Source organism: Phaethon lepturus, unplaced genomic scaffold (assembly GCF_000687285.1).
Source record: "Phaethon lepturus isolate BGI_N335 unplaced genomic scaffold, ASM68728v1 scaffold47305, whole genome shotgun sequence".
In the NCBI taxonomy this organism is placed as follows: Eukaryota; Metazoa; Chordata; class Aves; order Phaethontiformes; family Phaethontidae; genus Phaethon; species Phaethon lepturus.
Window position 1 is genome coordinate 617 of NW_010542194.1, and position 17,418 is coordinate 18,034.

The 17,418-nt window shown below is 46.1% G+C and overlaps 1 protein-coding gene across 1 annotated transcript in view; it reads right to left on the minus strand.

The window, feature by feature from the left end:
* Positions 1-1,985: 1,985 nt before the first annotated feature.
* Positions 1,986-17,418, minus strand: part of MEI1 (meiosis inhibitor 1) — a gene marked incomplete at its 5' end in the record, with an annotated part of 28,609 nt that continues 13,176 nt past the window's right edge. The window contains 14 exon segments of the mRNA XM_010287952.1: positions 1,986-2,021; positions 2,023-2,049; positions 2,102-2,136; positions 2,139-2,253; positions 2,604-2,735; positions 3,579-3,685; positions 5,710-5,791; positions 6,460-6,665; positions 7,124-7,205; positions 9,655-9,836; positions 10,406-10,516; positions 12,145-12,249; positions 13,931-14,096; positions 17,221-17,418. The exon segment at positions 17,221-17,418 is cut by the window's right edge and continues 12 nt beyond it. Coding sequence (XP_010286254.1) covers positions 1,986-2,021; positions 2,023-2,049; positions 2,102-2,136; positions 2,139-2,253; positions 2,604-2,735; positions 3,579-3,685; positions 5,710-5,791; positions 6,460-6,665; positions 7,124-7,205; positions 9,655-9,836; positions 10,406-10,516; positions 12,145-12,249; positions 13,931-14,096; positions 17,221-17,418 — 1,584 coding nt within the window.

The following is a 17,418-nucleotide window of genomic DNA, read 5'->3' on the forward strand; positions in this document are numbered from 1 at the left end:
GTCTGAAGGAACTGGGGTGGTTTAGTCTGGAGAAAAGGAGGCTGAGGGGAGACCTTACCGCTCTCTACAACTACCTGAAAGGAGGTTGTGGCGATGTGGGTGTTGGTCTCTTCTCCCAAGTAATAAGCGATAGGACAAGAGGAAATGGCCTCAAGTTGCACCAGGGGAAATTTAGATTGGATATTAGGAAAAATTTCTTTACTGAGAGCATGGTCAAGCATTGGAACAGGCTGCTCAGGGAAGTGGTGGAGTCACCATCACTGGAAGTGTTCAAAAAACGTGTAGACAGGGCACTTCAGGACATGGTTTAGTGGGCATGGTGGTGCTGGGTTGATGGTTGGACTTGATTATCTTAGAGGTCCTTTCCAGCTTTAATGATTCTGTGATTCCATGATTCCCAATGGGACAAGCAGTACATCTGCTTCCCCAGGCGTCCTGGCTGAGTCCCCCAACACCCCTGCCAGCCCTGAGGAAAGGGGCCATACTGCAGCAGCTCCAGCTCAGGCAGGTGAGCAGAGCACCTCTTCTATAGCGCCTCTGCCACCTGCGTATGGCACCGTTTTCACCAGGCAGTTCTGTATTTTGATCACTGAAGAGCAGCAGCCAAGCTTCAACCCCACACAGAAAAGGAAACGAGGAGCCATTTCAGTAACCAGGCTTTATAAATTATTTTCAACAAACCTTGTTCTGAAAATGGGCTACAAATTACTTCCTTCATCCATCTCCTCTCAACTACTCACTGGGAATAAAAGGCAGGATGGGGTTTCCTGTTCCATTCTTGCCTTGTTCCTCTGCTGCATGTACTTGTATCTTCTTATTTCAGTCTCCAATGTGTGAGAGGGACACTGCCACATTTCCCAGACATCTGTCATTGGTGGTATGAGCAGAAACCGAAAGGAAGAAATGGCCAAAACTCCAGCATGCTACAGGAATTCCCACAGTTGACATGTTTCTGACAGTAAGTTTTCATTACTAAACCAACCCTCCCCCAAGCCATGGAAACTCCCCCAACACATGTGAGGAACACCAGTGTGGGTCAACCTGAAGAAAGTCCTTTCTTGACAAAACTGATGTCAAAGCTTGTTTCTGAACAGGATTTTGTCTTCCATGTTCATGACTTTCCTTCCTAACAACCAAGATTTGAAGGTTTCTTTGCATGTGGAAAACCCAGAAATTAGGATCCATGTTAGCAATGTAATAAGACCTCCTGTCCGCCTTCCCTCACCCCTGTACAGACAGGCAAAGGCAATGGAGAGGAACTTCACCAGGTTGGATGGTCTCCACCTGGACAACTTGCACTCTGAGCACCCCACGACAGAGCAGTAGTATCACATTGGGGGTAAGCACAAGGGCAAGCTACTCCTCACAGATAATAAGCACCTCACCCAGTACAAGCCCTGCACATGTATGATGACAGCGTCCCACAATGGAGGAAGTCCCCATCCCAAGAGGAAATCACTGCTGGGGCTACTTCCATCAACTGCTACCTGCCTGAGGCAACATGGCGTTATGAAAGCAGGAAGGCAAAAGCAGACAGTTTGAGAAATACTGCATCAGGCTCCCTCTTCCTCCACAAGTAATCTGGGAGCAGGCCCCGCCTCCCATCCATGGAGAAGAGCAGGACTCAGTTCTCAGCAGAGGACCCTAAGGCCAAGCAGAACACAATTTGGTAATTCCACTCAGCAGCTTCCGAACGCTCGCTGTACTTTGAAAGCGCTCAAGTCAACTTTGGGTTTCCGCGACTTCACAGGCATGCTGGTGCTAGTTAGCACACAGACAGAGGTTAAGCGATTGTTCATCCTCCAAGAAAATCAATACACGGATCGTTACTGCTTTGAAGACCCAGGCTCCCTGGCCTGCTCCCCTTTCCTCAGACCACCTCTGCCATATAGATGAATGCAATCCCCACAGAGAAACCCATCTTTCATTCCAAACGTCTCCTCATTTCCCAAATGTCTTCTCAAATTTGTGGATGATGAAGTCTTTCATCCCAAAATTAGACAAGTGTGGCAACCACTCAAGAGTTTTTCCACTTCCATTTGCCTTCAGCTGGAATAAGGGAAGGATTAAACATCCCTTCTCCCTCTGTTACACCTACCACCCTCACGTCATCTATCAAAGGCAACTGCCCAGCAAAGGATACACAATGTCCTGATTCTTCATGCAAGTGCTCCTCTGTTCCAGGAGGTGCTCCAGCAGGGTCTGAATGGTCCCGAACTGTACTGTCTCCACCTGGTAATGACTGCTCTGAATCTGAGCAGTCAGAAGAAAGAACGACTTCCAGACCAGCAGGAAACTGTTGGACTTACTCCTTCATACCTCCTTCCCTCATCTTCACAGAGAGCAATTAGACCTTCAAACTTTGATCCGGGGAAATCAAAGGGCTGCCCAATAGAACAGCACAGCTTAGGCAGCTGCTGGCATCACTCCCTTTTTGATTTCACTGTACATCCCTCAATGCAGTAGGCCAAGCCAGCAGCTGCAGGATTCCTCTTCATCTCACTACAACCTCCTCAAAGGAAGTTTATGGCTCCCCATCACAGGCTAAAGCAATTCCCCAGGGATTCCCTTCTCAATTTCCTAGGCAGCCATCACTCTCTTACCTGACAAAGGAAGAGGTGAAGAGCACGAGACGTGGCCTCAGGCAGCTCTGCTAAGTTGGCTTCTGCTGCCTCCTGGAGAACCTGGCTAATTTCTTTTTGAGAAATAATATTGCTGCTCTGATATCTCAGAAACTTGAACAAAGGAAAAAATAGAGGCATTAAAGAGTGAAAGACAGATTCCAACAATGACTCATCTGCTGGAAAGACCTCTTCTATGTAATGGGATGCTGCAGCACCTTAACTACAGGTCTGATTTTTATATCACTTCTAATAGAACCAGTGCAAGTATCTGTGTTGACAGTGCTCTGATTTATAACCAGACTTACTTTGGTTTTGGTCAGGAAGGAACTGAAATGAACCAGGTAACCTTTAAAAAGTTAAATAAGAATAACAAAGATTCATAGACCCATCATATATTTGGACGGGGAAGGTTCACATTAATAACCTCTTCCTCTCATCCACTGCCATGAGGGGTTTATCTTCAGTCTTTCTTCTGGGTAGGACCATATTCCCTCTCTTGCTCACAGGCCTCAGGTACAGCAGGGTAGTAAGTTGCAGTAACTCCCTGCCCTGAAAAGTCAGGTCTGTAAGGTCAAAGACGGGGAGATGTGCTGTGATGCCAAGCAGTGCTCTGCTCTCCAGAAAGCCGCATCATGCTCCCTGACTGGCAACAGCAGTTCCATGTTATCTGTAGGTTTCCCCTCTCCTCCCCAGGAGTCCTAGATGATATAAATAAATGCTACAAACACCAGAAGAACAGGACGTGCTCACTAACAGCAGTCAGTCTCTGCAGGGTGTGGAGGGAAGTTCACTTCAAAGTATCATTATTATAAGGCACGAATATAGTGCCAGACAAAGCCACAGCAGTATCTGAGATTGTGTGTGTGTAGGGGGCAAGTTCCAATAACCGACCCACAGGCACTGTACCAAGATACTGGAAAAAAATGGAGAATAGCCTGACTTCCCCTTGCTCACCAAAGTCATCAGCCTGAGAACTTCTGGCTGCAGAAAGGACTTCTGGCCCCCATTGAGTATCGTGAAGAGCAGGAATCGGTGCCAGGGCTGTGAAGCAACATGTAGAGCTGGGAGAAGAGGAGAAGCCAATCAGATACAGCTTAAAAATCAGCCAAGTGACATGCTAGACCCGGATAAGGACAGTCTTCAATACCAGTTTTCTCTTCTAGACCCCATGCTGTGAAACACTAAGGGGATATTTTGCCCTGTTTTTACTTGCTTTTTAATATGTCACTCTTTGGGCAAGAGTTTAGTCATGAGGACAAAAGCTTAATAGCTTTTTAAAGCAGTAAATACATTTTGTCCATCTTTGTGCTGGTACAGGAAGAGAAACCTTCTCCTGGGGTGCATGTCATAAAATAGTAAGGCAATATCTTTAGCCCAGGGTTTTAAAAATAATACCCTCTGGTTTCAATATGAGGACAAGTTTCCTGACTACAGGTTTTATTTAGCTGCAGGATACCCTTTGGGGAATGAAGAAAGCCCTATAACATAAGCTGCACAAACCGAGCCTGGATCTGCATCAGAGAGCATACTATGGGGACCAGCCAGGCTGATGGCAGCAATGAAAACAATCAGTAGCGAAAATGTTCTTATATGGAACACATATGATAAACAGAGGTAAGGCTCAAGGTCACCATCTGTGACAGCATGAAGTCTTTCTCTGAACGCTAAAGTTAAGTGTTATTACCTTGTATTTAATGTAGGTCAGGAGCATGGGGTGGACAACTACAACAGGTCAGCTGATGTAACTTGTTTTGCCATGGCAACTCAGCAGAATTTTAGAAAGGCCCCTTTTCCAACAGCAGCCACGTAACCTCCCTATTGCCACTACAAGAACCTTTTCTAAGGGAAAACAACACTAAAAAATCATGTAAAATGTTTGGGGGCTATCTTTTAGCTGGTGGAAATGAGAAAGTACCAGCACTGTGCACTGGGCATGCTCTGCAAATCTGGAAAAATCTCTGGACCAAGAGAGAGTTTTAGAAAGCCTCACATGAGGCAACTCTTAGAGACAGACTCCAGGCCACACTCTTTGCAGTATCTCACATCTTTCAGTCTAACATAGCTATGACCCTCATTCTGCTTGGAGTAAGGAGACTCCTGATACTGCTGTTGTGAAGTTTTGCACCACAGCAAGAATTTAGGCAGCCAAAGTGACAGGTTCAGCTGTTGCTGAAGCAGCATTTCATTAGCTTAATCCCAAATCAGTGGAACCTCCCCATAACATGCCACCTTTCTTTTTTTTTTAACCCAGCCTTTTAATAGCCTCCCTTCAGCTACTGGCTGTCATTCATCTGCAGTATTACATCTTCATTCAACTGCTTCCTCTCTCCCACCAGTGTCCCTTTTGTCTGGTGTTCATTCACTCCATGCCTTTCTCTCTTAGTGTTTAAATGACTGAATTGAACAGGTCAGGGTACAGAGAACTTTCTGTCTGTTTTAAGATCAGAGCCAGCACCCGGACTTTCTGGCAGGAGGCTGACAATAAGCAGAAGGGTCTATTCTTCCTCTCAACTGTACAACACTGTCATATCATGTTATATTCCTAACGTGGTATACATTAGGTCTGACATGGACTCTGGAAACCAAGGTCTGCATTCGCCCCTGGAAATCTAGAATTTCCAGCTTCCATTCTCTAAGGCTGCCTAGTACCCCGTTCTCCCCTCCCTCAGGGCCAAACTGTGACCAACGCTGTTCATCTGGAAGACACATCATATTCAGATCCTCCTCTCTATTTATGGTCTAAAGGTTTGCTACAGTTGGCCTGGATGTGAAAGACTATTCCTATACTCCTTCCATTCCTAAACTTTTCACTCTTACCGTATCGGGGCATGGGGAATGACTTTTTTTCTTTCTGGAAAGCATCTTAGCGTCCAGAGCCAAAGTGAGGGCTCATGCCTGCAGGGAAGTCAGGCACTGTGATTTCATCCCACAAAGCACATGATTAACTTTAAGCATACAAATAATTTTTCTTATTGGACATAAACTCATTAAGCATCTGCTCCAGGGCGCTACTGGATGGAGATCAAAGAGCTCAAAATCACTGCAGGAGAGAAACCCAGGAGAAGAGCGAGCAGGAAGACTTTACCAACATCCTGGTTCTTCACATGCAGGTATTCCAGTAAGGTTTCCAGGCAGGTAACAATGGCTTGAGAGAGCAGCAAGTCTTTCTGGAATAGCAAGAGGGGGAAAAAAAGAAGGAAAAAAACCCAGTCAACAGCTATTGCAAGAGGAAAATTAATAAAGTGGCAGGATCTGAAGAGCATATAGCACAGGAAAATAACACCCTTCATCTCCTTCACGGGATGCAACATGCTGCAAATTATCTGTCATGTTAAGGAGCCAGACAAAAGCATGACTACTTATTCTGAGACTAAAAAAAAAGTAAGTAACAGCCTCCAAAGAATAAAGATGGGAGCCCAACATCACTTGAGCAAATTAAATGTACACTGATGTACTACCCCCCAAAGCACCTTCCTAGGGACATGGGTGAGGGACTGGGATTTGTTACTTTTCCCACCCCTGTCCTCATGGGTGTGGTGTCCCTGCAGAGCAAGAGATGAGAAAACAGAGATACAGAATTTCAGCTATCCAGTTCAGCAGCAGGGAGTACTGCATAGCTTGATTTACCTTCTTTCTCACTGCGCCATGCTGCAGCAAGAGCATTTTCCCTCCTCCTCATCACAATGTTTGTGAGGGGTGGAAAATGCAGGCAGAAGGAAAAAAAAAAAAAGGCAGCCCCTTAGGTTCTGCAACAGGGTGGTTTCTCCTCAGGTTTAGTCTACCTGCTTGAAGGCCAACAACACTGGTGGTGTTCCAAAAGTTTTGTTTTATATACCTGCAATTGGACATGCACCAAAAGGTTCTGCAGACTGACAACAAGCGAGAAGACCTGCTGCATGGCAAGGGGGTGCAAGGCAGCATCCTGCAGTGATGATGGTTGTGGTTGCGTAGCACCTTGGGCTGTGTTTTGGCCAATGATCACCAGCAGAGAGGAGGAGAATTTCTGTCGCAGGACAGCTTTCAGGAACTGCATGATGCTCACTAGACAGGGAACCGCTTATTAGTGTGTGTCAGTGTTTTCCTCTCCCCTGACCTGTGTCTTGGTGCCTGTGCACGCATGGGAGAGGGTGCAGAGAGAAAATTTGGGCTTAAGGGCCCTCCAGACTTGCCCAGCAGCTACTGACAGCTGCTGGCAGGAATGGCAACATGGGTTCCTTTGCTTGCCTCCCCCCTGTGAGACACTACCCCAGTCCACACTCAGTTCCAGATGATACCAACCTTCAAGGAAGATTCGTCCAAACACAGCAGAACTCCAGACAGTTCCCTTTTACCCTTTCTCACCACCAGTTATGTATTCCCAAAGCCAAATGGACCAAAGGTTCCAGATTCCCACCAGCACCTGCACCATCTCATCCAATAGTCACCAGTTCTCCCTTGCTGCCTGTAGCATGGTACTAGCAGCTGCTTCCAGTCAAATCCCTGTAACAGATGCAAAATACCCAGCAGCAGGACTGGCTTCTTCTTCCTGAAGATAACTGCATTCAGGACTTCTGTTAGGTCTAGAGAGAGTGTCTGGTGAACCTAAAGGAGAATGAAATATAAAAGAATAAATGGTGCTGGTTTGGATTAGGTAAAAAGCTCCTTTACATACTTTCTGTTCTTAGACAGCATCCTATGATGACAGTTGATAAACAAGGGAAGAGCAACAGGGTTTCAGAAGTCTGACGCAGAAGGGAGAGTCATATCACTGGGTGCCCAAGTTTCACTCACCACCAGTTGCCACCCCCGCACAGCTTCCAAGCCACAGTGCAACTCATTTGCCTGTCCTGCTCTCACTACTGCCTGCTGGCCCCCTGGCACATGGCTGGCAGATTGCTGAGCACAGGGAGTAGCAGGAACAGCCATCACCAAACACAACTGTACCTTAGCCACACAGCCAGTCAGCAAGACTGAGGAGCCAGGCAGCCAAAAGCCAGCAGTGACGTCAAGAATCTGGCCCTGCCTGCTGGAGCTGGGAAGCCTACAGAGACCCCAGGGCTAGGAACTACGGCATGGATGAAGGAGGCAGAGGAGGTTAGGGACTTGGGAACTAGGGGAGACAGGAAGGGTTGGCTTGAGAGGGCAGTCAGCAATACACCATTTCCATCACAGAGCAGCCATCCAAGCAGCGATGGCATGAAGGCTCACAGAGCCCCAGAAGGGTTCAAGCTCTTCAGGAAGGCAGAGAGTTGGCATGGGAGGGCAGGCATAAGGACCACACGGCTGATTACTTCAAACCGTCTTCTGAAGAGAGAAATGTTCAATAGGAGACCTAGGAGTACCTCCTTCACAGGGTGGCAGTGGTTACTTGTCTCAGAACTGGCAAGCCAAAGCCTCTAATAGCCTACCATCCACAACCCATGTTTATCCACAGGCTTTTGCTAAAGCCAGTAACAGTAACACAGTTAAGATGCAAGCTTGCTATGGCCAGATGAGTCCTCATTATTAACACCAGCCTGAGATGATGTGGGCAACTCACATTTCCTGGAGCCATTGTTCCCCTCTAAAAAACAGCAGGCTCAGGGAGACAGCCTGGCATCAGCTCACATTCACAGCCACAAAGGCCAAAGACTCTCTATAAGGGCCTGTAGGATGCTTTGTGCAGCTTCAGCAATACTGAGCAGCAGAAAGCAGTAAGAGAAGTAAGTGTTCCTCTTATCCCCTCTCCTTCCCCCTCTTTAGAAGATTAGAAACACTGAAGTTTAGAGATGCTGAAGATTAGAAACACTAAACCATCCTTGAACCACTTCCGTTTGCCACCTTTATCTCTAGTTTCTTTCCCCATCTCTGGTGCAAGAAGAGTTCTGGATTGCACATCATAGCACATGACGCCAGTAAGGTATTGATGAAGCCAAACAACAGGCTTATAAGCCACTAAATGATTGCACTTCAAGGATCAATATGAACTGACGGAATCACTACCAGAAGATGAAGCACAACACTAGCCACTAGAACTGGATCCCTTTCAGGACTGGCACAACACTGACCACCCAGACACAGCCCTGACTTGGAAACCAAGAATTAAATTGTGCTCAGCACTTTATAATACAGCAGGGACAGGCAGGTCTTGCTATGCATTCATGTAACTGGCAGTCCATACAAGTCCCATGCTGTAAGACCTAAGGAGAGGCAGCACACCCATGAAGTAACAGGCACAGACTCACTCTGGTTTGGCCTTTTGGAAAACATCTTCCCTCAGCATTAGAATACCAACCCTTGCCTCTCTGTGCAGATGCACACATGTCCTTAATGTGATTTTATCATTTGCAAATAGGTGTACCGACTCCCAAAGAACATACTCTGCTGGGCATAACTGCAGGAACAGAGCTCACAACTCATGACGTGCTGTTTAACTCCATACCAAAAGAGGGAGAGAGGCCTGGGTAGATACTTCAAAAGGAAACATTATCCCCTTGTGTTGGCATTAGAAAGTGCTTCCCTTGAAGTTGTAATTCCAGTATGAGCTGACAACTCCAGCTTAGTTCTCTTGTTGGACTGCAGAACATCAAGTACAATGACAGCTGCCCACATTTATATGACCTTGCTAATATCAAACACTTACTTGCCAATAATAGGTTTGGATTTTGACTGTTCTGCTATTGATCATTTTAGTATCAAAAAAGCAGTTTACAACATGGGAACTGTGCCTCTCACCCCAACCCCTCCCTTGAGAAAGGTCTTAAAATGCATTTTGCTCTGTCCTGAAAAGGAAAATTATTTGGACCAGCAGGACTGGGTATGCATTTTGACCCCAGGGCCTCTGCCCCTCTCTAGCTCTCCAATGATTCATGGCTCAGCCTTCAGCAACATGCTAGCTTCCAGTCCTGCTGGAGAAGCGCAGCACTGAATAACTTGCTGACAATAACAAGACAGCAACCAAGGTAAGCATATTCCAGGCCAAAGCAAACCACTTTCCCCTGCTAATGAGGACCTTTTTTTTTTTCCCAAGGTTTAGCCATTCCCTGGATCTGAACACTAGAGTGGTTCTAACCTCAGTATTGTAGCGATGCTGATAAAGTAAGAGGGACGCAACCAACAGCCATCCAGAGCACAGCAAGGCATCCTCAGATGACAGGTAAGCAGGTTCAGAAGGAGGGGACCGCAACCAGGTGCACTCCAAAACCTTTTGCAGGAGCTCTAGCAAGGACACATTGGAGAGCAGCACAGCCACAGCTGCGTGGGAGAAACACAATCAGAGAGGCGGATGGGATGGCGCAGGTTAAACCAGCCTGACAAGCAGAAGTGAAGTGCAGAGCACATCCCCACTGCAGTGAGGCAGCCCCAGCTGCCATGGCTCATCAGAGCAGGGCTGTCCAGCTACCCTGGTATTCATCTCTCTCAGCACAAGCAACTGCTTGGCCAGCTAATAAAATGACCAGCCTTCAGCTAACGCAGCTGGAAGGTTGGTTAGAGCTGTTCTTTATTAATTTTTTTGACCATGGCAATACCAGGACAAGGCACCAAAGCCCCACTGCTGTGTTTTATGAACAAGAAAAATACAGTGGTTCTGTCCCTCAGCAGCCAATTCCTGAATCATCTGAAGGCAGCAAGAACAAAACAAAACAAACCCCTCAACCTAAAAAACCTCATCCCAAATACAAAATGGTCTTTATTAACTGTAATGCCATGTGTGGAAGGGGAAAAATCCACCTTACCTGCTGAAATAGTCAGAATACACTCTCTGATGGCCAAGCTAAAACCTTGCTGAGGTTAACTTACCAGTCTATACAATCTTGCCTCACCTCTCTGTTGGCTACAAGGTGTTGTCTGATGAAGGCTCCAGTACAGAAAATTCAAGGATGGTTGCAGGAGGTCAGTGTCCCTTGGCCTGCATTTCCCGCAGAGATTACTGACTGGAAACAAAAGAACGTGCATAACAGAGACACCAACATAACAGAGCACCTCAGCACAAGAAAGAAGACAGTCAGTGAGGAGAGAATTCGGACAAGAGCAACACAACCTGAAGTGAAAATAAACAGAACATGGTACAGACAAAGCAATAGGCACCTGCCCTAGAGTGTTTGCTTTAGACCGGACAGTGCAGTGGTGGATGATAATGGTGAGGAAGGAATAGAAAAGGGTATATTAAAGGGCATATATCACATTGGGCAGTAATGAATCCAAAAGCAACAGACTGTAAGTTACCTGTTTCCACAGAGTGAGTTTGATCCTAATACTAGGACAACTGTAACCATCCATGTGCCTATCTCACATGGTGACCAGACTGGGGAATGGCATGGAGAGCTGTGCTCCTCCACTCTCACCAGCTCTGCTCACACTAGGAATAAACGCACCATGTTTGCTGTAAGCACTAAACACTTAGGAACAGTGTTTAGCAAGAGTTTGGGAGGGATATCCAGGACTGAAGGGCTCAGCAAAACTGTCACAGGAGATCTTTTGAAGAGCTTAAAGTCTGAGTAAGCAATTCTCAAAAAACACACATCAACATGCCTCCCCACACCCCTTCCATCTACATTTCACATAGGCCTCATCAGAGCAGAGTGCCCTGCACACCCTCTCCTGAAGAACATAGCCTGGGGAGCCAAGCAGGGAATGAAGGGGATGGCTGGGGCAGGGGGAGAGTTTTGTTGAAAAATACAGAGCAGAAAGCAAGAGCAGAAGGAGCTTGTGACTTCTGGGAGCAGCTGAGCTGTGCTCTGAAATCACAGCAGCTAAAAAAGGCTGGTATAAAGAGGACATGCTTATTCCACATCCTCAGTTCCCTTGGCTAATAAATGTCTGAGAAACACTGCTTCTTTACAAGGGCAACACAGGCAGCCCCGAGACATGGAACATTTCATATGGAAGGGGACAGTCCTTCAAAGTCTGCTGGAGAGATCAATTTGTCAGAACAGGGAAGAGATGAGGGAATGGTTCAGCTGAACTTCCCTCTAGTATCTATTCTTTTTTCACAACCTGCATGAACCTGCAATAGCGAAGAAAGAAGGGAGAAGTCACCCAGTTAAGATCACTGGACAGGAGAGCAGGTCACGGTATGGTGAGTAAACAAACACAGCCCACTCTTCTATGTCTCTAGGGTGGAGCGGGCAAATCCTGCAGCTGGCTGGGACCCATATACTCTGGACTCAGACTACAGGGAGAGCCCAAGTTCACTAGGCTGCTGGTCCCTGATGGCTGGTTCACAGAACACCCTCTGTGTCACAGAACCTGAAATCATGTCACAGCCAGGAGAATACTTTGGCCACCTTGTGAGGTTTCAGACAACAAATGTATTGTAAAAGCAAGAGGCAGAGAACATGGGTTTTGTTGACTGAACTGGTAACCAGGGCTCTTTACAATGCTCTGGCTATGAAAGCATTGTAGCAATGCTGTCATCGTTTTATTCATCTCAAAGCAACCATAACTGTAATGCAAGGTACACCTTCTCTTAAAGGACAAAGAGCCAGCATGCAATCATTCTATGGAACAATTAATAAACACAGATCAAAGCCCCTGGGAGAAGACAGATGCACAGACTCACCCTGGTGAAGCAGCTTGAAGTCTGTGCTGTCCAGCTCCCTCACACCCTTGTTCCGCAGTTGCACCAGGAAAAGGAGGCTCAGCAGAACAGGCAGGTTCCTGTTATCTATGAAGGGCACAGACAGCTTTGCTTGTCAGTGAACTCTAAACTGTTGTACCTTAAAACATGCCAAGAATTGTTAATTTTCCATCTTAGGAATGAGGGTGGGCTAGGGGAGGAAGTATTCCCCCTTTACACACAGACACTCCCAACTTAATTCTTATCTCTAGTCCCCTCTGGACCTGGCCCTCTTTCTCCCACTGTGGGTTGGCCTGAGTTACACACCGGATCCTGTCAACATTGTTCTAGGAACAACTAGAAAAGAGGGGAAAAAAGGAGGCCACTGTCTTTTACGCCCTTAGTGAACCATGTAAGTGGCATGGTCACCACACATTCAAATTGACACCTCTAATAAGCCAGAAGTCACCAGCCCTTTGCAGACTGCTCTCTTCCCATCTACTTGACCATCACTGGCAGCCCACGCTTTGACAGGTGTCCAGCAGCCCAGAGCACTTCGGTGCACAGCATTTTTCTCCAGCATCTTGTGAGTCGTGTCTCCAGAGTACATCTGGTGTTTGACTTTCTGGATGGGGCTGCCAGTAACTTAGCTAATGTTGAGGATGAAGAGGAGCTGGGGATATTAGACACAGCAGAAGGGCTCTAATCTTGCAAAAGCCCCTCTAGCCCAGCGTCCTGTCTCTATCACCAGCAGTTTGGAGGAATAGATCTGACTCCCACAACAGGAAATGGACAATCTACCACCCCACAGCCCCTGGCACCCCTAGATCAGTGATGGAGGGACACCACAACTCCAAATGTGCACAACTGCAAACAAGATGAGATCTGGCAGATGCCAACATTGCCTTCTTTATCCATAACCTTGTGGCCTCATGCTCTACCATGCCCCTGCTTTCAATCTCCCTCTTCTCCAGCCTACTGACTTTGCTGGAAGTAAGGCAAAAATGCTTTCCCTCTTGTTGCTTCCATCCCAACTGCTGCACAGTGAAACACCCCAAACAGAGCAGGGCTGTTACCCCTCAGGAACAAGCAAAAGCTGTGCTGGGCCCCTATCCCAGGGGAACCAAAGACATCCTAGGAGTGTTCCCTTTTTTCAGTTCAAGCTCACAGACTGCTTTGCACAGCACCGTTCACAATGGGACAACAGTCCCAACTCCACAGCTAGGGCTAGTAAGGAAAACAGAAGAATTTCCCCCAGTCACAACCCTGCTAAATCTTTGAGAGATTTAATGGAATTATGAGATCTGGTGATATCACAGTTCCTGTTTGGAGCTTAATATCATGAATGATTCAAACAATCTCTGCTCTCAGTCCCTGTGCCCTGGGAACTGGGTGTACTCAAGCACATCACACTTTGTTTTGCACAGAGAAGAGGCAAAAAAGAGGATGTATTTCAGTCACCAGCTGAGCCCCTGTTCAAGCTGGGAGATTTACCAGCCCAGCTCTCCACCTGAACACTTACAACAGTGTAAGAAAACCTTGCCTTGGTTTAACAATCACAGTTTGAAGCCAGAACAACCTAAATCAGAAAAAGACTCACTTCAAAACAAGAATCTTTGGAGAAGGAAACTAAATCAGCACAGTTCTGTCCATAAACTTCCTCATGCAGATAAGTACTGAAGCTACATCAGCAGTTCAAAAACACTTTATTCTGTAAAGACTGCATCCCTTCAGCCACCTACCCTGCTAGTTGATTTTACAGCAAGAAAAAGTCAGAGAGGGGAGTCACCTTGTAAGGAGGTTGAGCTGCTCTCTACCAGTAGCTGCTGCAGAATCTGTAGGAACTGACTTCGGAGGAGGTCACAGACAAGGACATCCTCATTTCTTTCCAGGAAGGTCCTTAGAGTCATCAACACCTTCCAAGCCACCTCCACAGAGCTTGAGCAGACCAAGTCCTGCAAGGGAAGGGGCACACACATTAACTTCCTGCCCTGATTAGGCAGAAGTCACTGCTATTTAATACCATTATGCTAATCTGGTGCCTTGGGAAACAGCCTAATAAAGCACCATTCAGATTAAGTACGTCCTGATTAAATGGAGAATTGAATAAAGCAGACAGACTCTCATCTGATAGGCACCTCTGAGTAATATCCCGTTTAAAGAATGCATTTGGCTATGTAACTCCCATCCAGCACACAAGTGTAGGGGTAACATACATTTAAGGTTAAGGTTTTAGATAAATGAGATACTAAAGCCACGGCCCTGTTTCCAAGAGCACAGAGGGGAACAGTGCCACAGTTCCTCTGGCACTTCTGCTGTCCTTGTTGTTTTGAAAAATCAGGTTGCATGTTAACGATGCTTACCTAAAATCAAGCTTATGAGTCAGTCTATAGTTACTCATTTTCAAAAGGCTGGCAGCCTTGTAACTGCAGTAGCAACATAACAGTTAAACTGCATGAAACGTACATAAACCAGACAAGCAATCACTCAGTCACAGAAAATGGAAAATGGAAGAGTCATGTACACAGCATTCAGCCCACAAGCCTGCTTCTTGACTTACAGAGCTCTGTCTGGAGTCTCTTAGCTGAATCCCACAGTCAGTAGCCTTAATTTGGGCATATTTTTGTTGTTAAGGTGTTTAACATTAAATTCACCTGCACAGCATTTACAGATGCAGTTCCATAAAGATCAGGCAGAAAATGCCTGGTAGCACTGACATAATATGATCATCTCAACATGTATTATGTCAGCACTACCCTTCCTCTCCTCCCCCAGTACTCCTGGCTACTGCATTGCAAATGGTAGAGCTGAAAGAGGTAAACAGAAAACTGGTCTTAGCAACCAAGCCAGGACAGCCTACTGCCTTTTCCAGCTGCCTTCCCCCATCACACAGTAGTCATGCATCCAGACTGGGATGAAGGAGAGGAAATGGCTGTGGGACCCCATATCTGAGGAAAACAGTTAAGGTAAGAACAGGCTGCCTATGCCAGAAAAATCTCTCTAGTTCTGAGCCTGATTCCTGCCCATATCTGAGACCTTCAGGAATAAGGAGCAGGGAGCTGTCTGCAAAGTTGGCTCCACTGACATAGATTGGCTCCATATGACATACCGGAATGTAATCGAACCTCAGTCAGCCTATCTCCATTGCCTGAGAGAGCAGCTCTGGAGCATGGAGAAGACAAGTGGGACAGTGTGTGATCACGATCACATTCACCCCCAGATGAACACACACAGCAGAAAATGGCACTAACCAAGGGACAGAGCCTTCCTGGTCCTGGTAAATGCACCACTGTGTTAACATCTTCCTTCCTACTCAGAAGCGCAAGGTCTCAGATGAAGCCACTAACCATCTGTTCTATCTAATCCAGACAATTATTAAAAGCAGATAAGCAAATAAATCACCCTTGGAAGGACATTCTTTTTTGTTTCACTGTACCATGCAGAGCCCTTTCCATTTCACTAGTGCATTCTCAGGATGAGGTTATTCACCTCATAAGTTTTGTTTACATCTGACAGTATATTTATCCCAGGATATTGCACTGTTTTATTAGCCCATCTAAATTCAGATTGATTATGCTCTTCCCCAACTGAAAGGTGAATTGTCAAAGCCTGTGATTTATTATAACTCAACTTTAAAGACCAGGACAGAGCTAAATTCATTTATTTCTGCAAGAGCACATGGCAAGACAGAAAAGGGAAGGCAGGAACGCTGTACCTACCATTCAGGGAAGGAGCCGCTGTTTCTCTTTTGCTTGTTGATAGACCTGTGATGTACGTATCTGCTTTAGTTTATGGAGTGATAGGTTCCAGAACTACTGCCAAAGGTAACAGCGTAGGCAAGTCTCACAGGACACTCCTCCTTAATTTGTACTGCTATGTCAACTCATTGATCAGTTTTACTAATGACAGAACATTGCAGTATCAAATACCTGAATGTTGCTACCTACTCTGCAATATCACCTGTGATTATCTGTGAAAGAACTGCCCTAGGTGAGAGTCCTCCTGTCAGTCATTTCAGTAACCTGAGATATTAAAATTTACTTCATAGCCTCTTAGATCAGAACAAATACTACATGACAGTCTGTAATGCCTGATGGGTGCCCACTCAGAATCAAACCTTGCTTCTACACTGACTGCTGACATGGGTTTCTATTCTCAGTGATTTCTCTAACAAGCTGGAGAAGAAACATCACAGATTTTGCCCAGGCAAGTATCATGTTCTTCTGTAGAAATGTTAACAAGTATTTTCTATGTGACTGGATGAAGAGTCATGGGATAAGTGGCCACTGATGGGGAGGGGTGACAGGGCAGATGGGAGAGGTGGAAGTCAGAGAAGGCCTCTGAGCAGCCATCAGGACCTGGATTCTGTCATGATTATATGGGTTAACAGAGCTCATTATGCCAGCTAAAGGCAAGCACACTAGTCCTGCTACTTCAAGGCCTCTTTCTCCCCTGCGCTGATTAATTTTCCCTGTCCCAAGATTTGTATTTTATCTTTTAAGAGCAATAAAACGTGCTGTTTGCAGTCCTGAAAACTTAAGAGTACTGCAAAAATCTCTAACAAGACTCTCCAGTTAAAAAAAAAAAAAAAATTAAAACCCCAAGCAAACAGAAAGCTGTGCCCTCAAGGCCTATTTTCTGCACGCTGCTTTTCCAAAGTTCTTTGTTCCTCATACCCTTCTCATTTATCAGTAGTAAACCATTGCTCCCAAATTAGCAAAAAAAGCTTCTTGAAAGGCTGCCACAGAAGAATCTGTAGTACCCAGCTGCATATCTGGACAGAGAAAGGAATGGGGGTTTTTCATGGTATACATCATCAGCACCCTTCAGATCCCTTCCTACCCACCATTCAAAAGATCCCATTCTATCACCGTGGATGGATGACAGAGAAAGAGCTCACACACGTAGAGAGCCCCATTTTCCAGATCAGGCTTCCCTGGGAGGTGGAGGTCTGTGTATACACATATGGGCCCTTCTAGCAGAATCCTTGGCCTCATAACAGCACTAAGAGTTTTAAGAACCAAAAAGTCCCCTAAAGCAGGGCCAGGATAGCAGCCCATCCTTGTGAAGGTCACATACCAGTAAAATAAGTAAAATGCTGGAATTGCTCTTCAGAATGGGAAGTAACGGGTTAGCACTGTTCAGCTGATCAGACACACCAAAACCAGCTTCTTCAGTCTCAGTTTGCTTGCAGTCTTCCCAGGAAAACCAGAGTTGGAGGACTTGGTATCCAAATCTCCCCATAAGTTCAGGGTAGCGCAGGAGGAATTTCAGCAG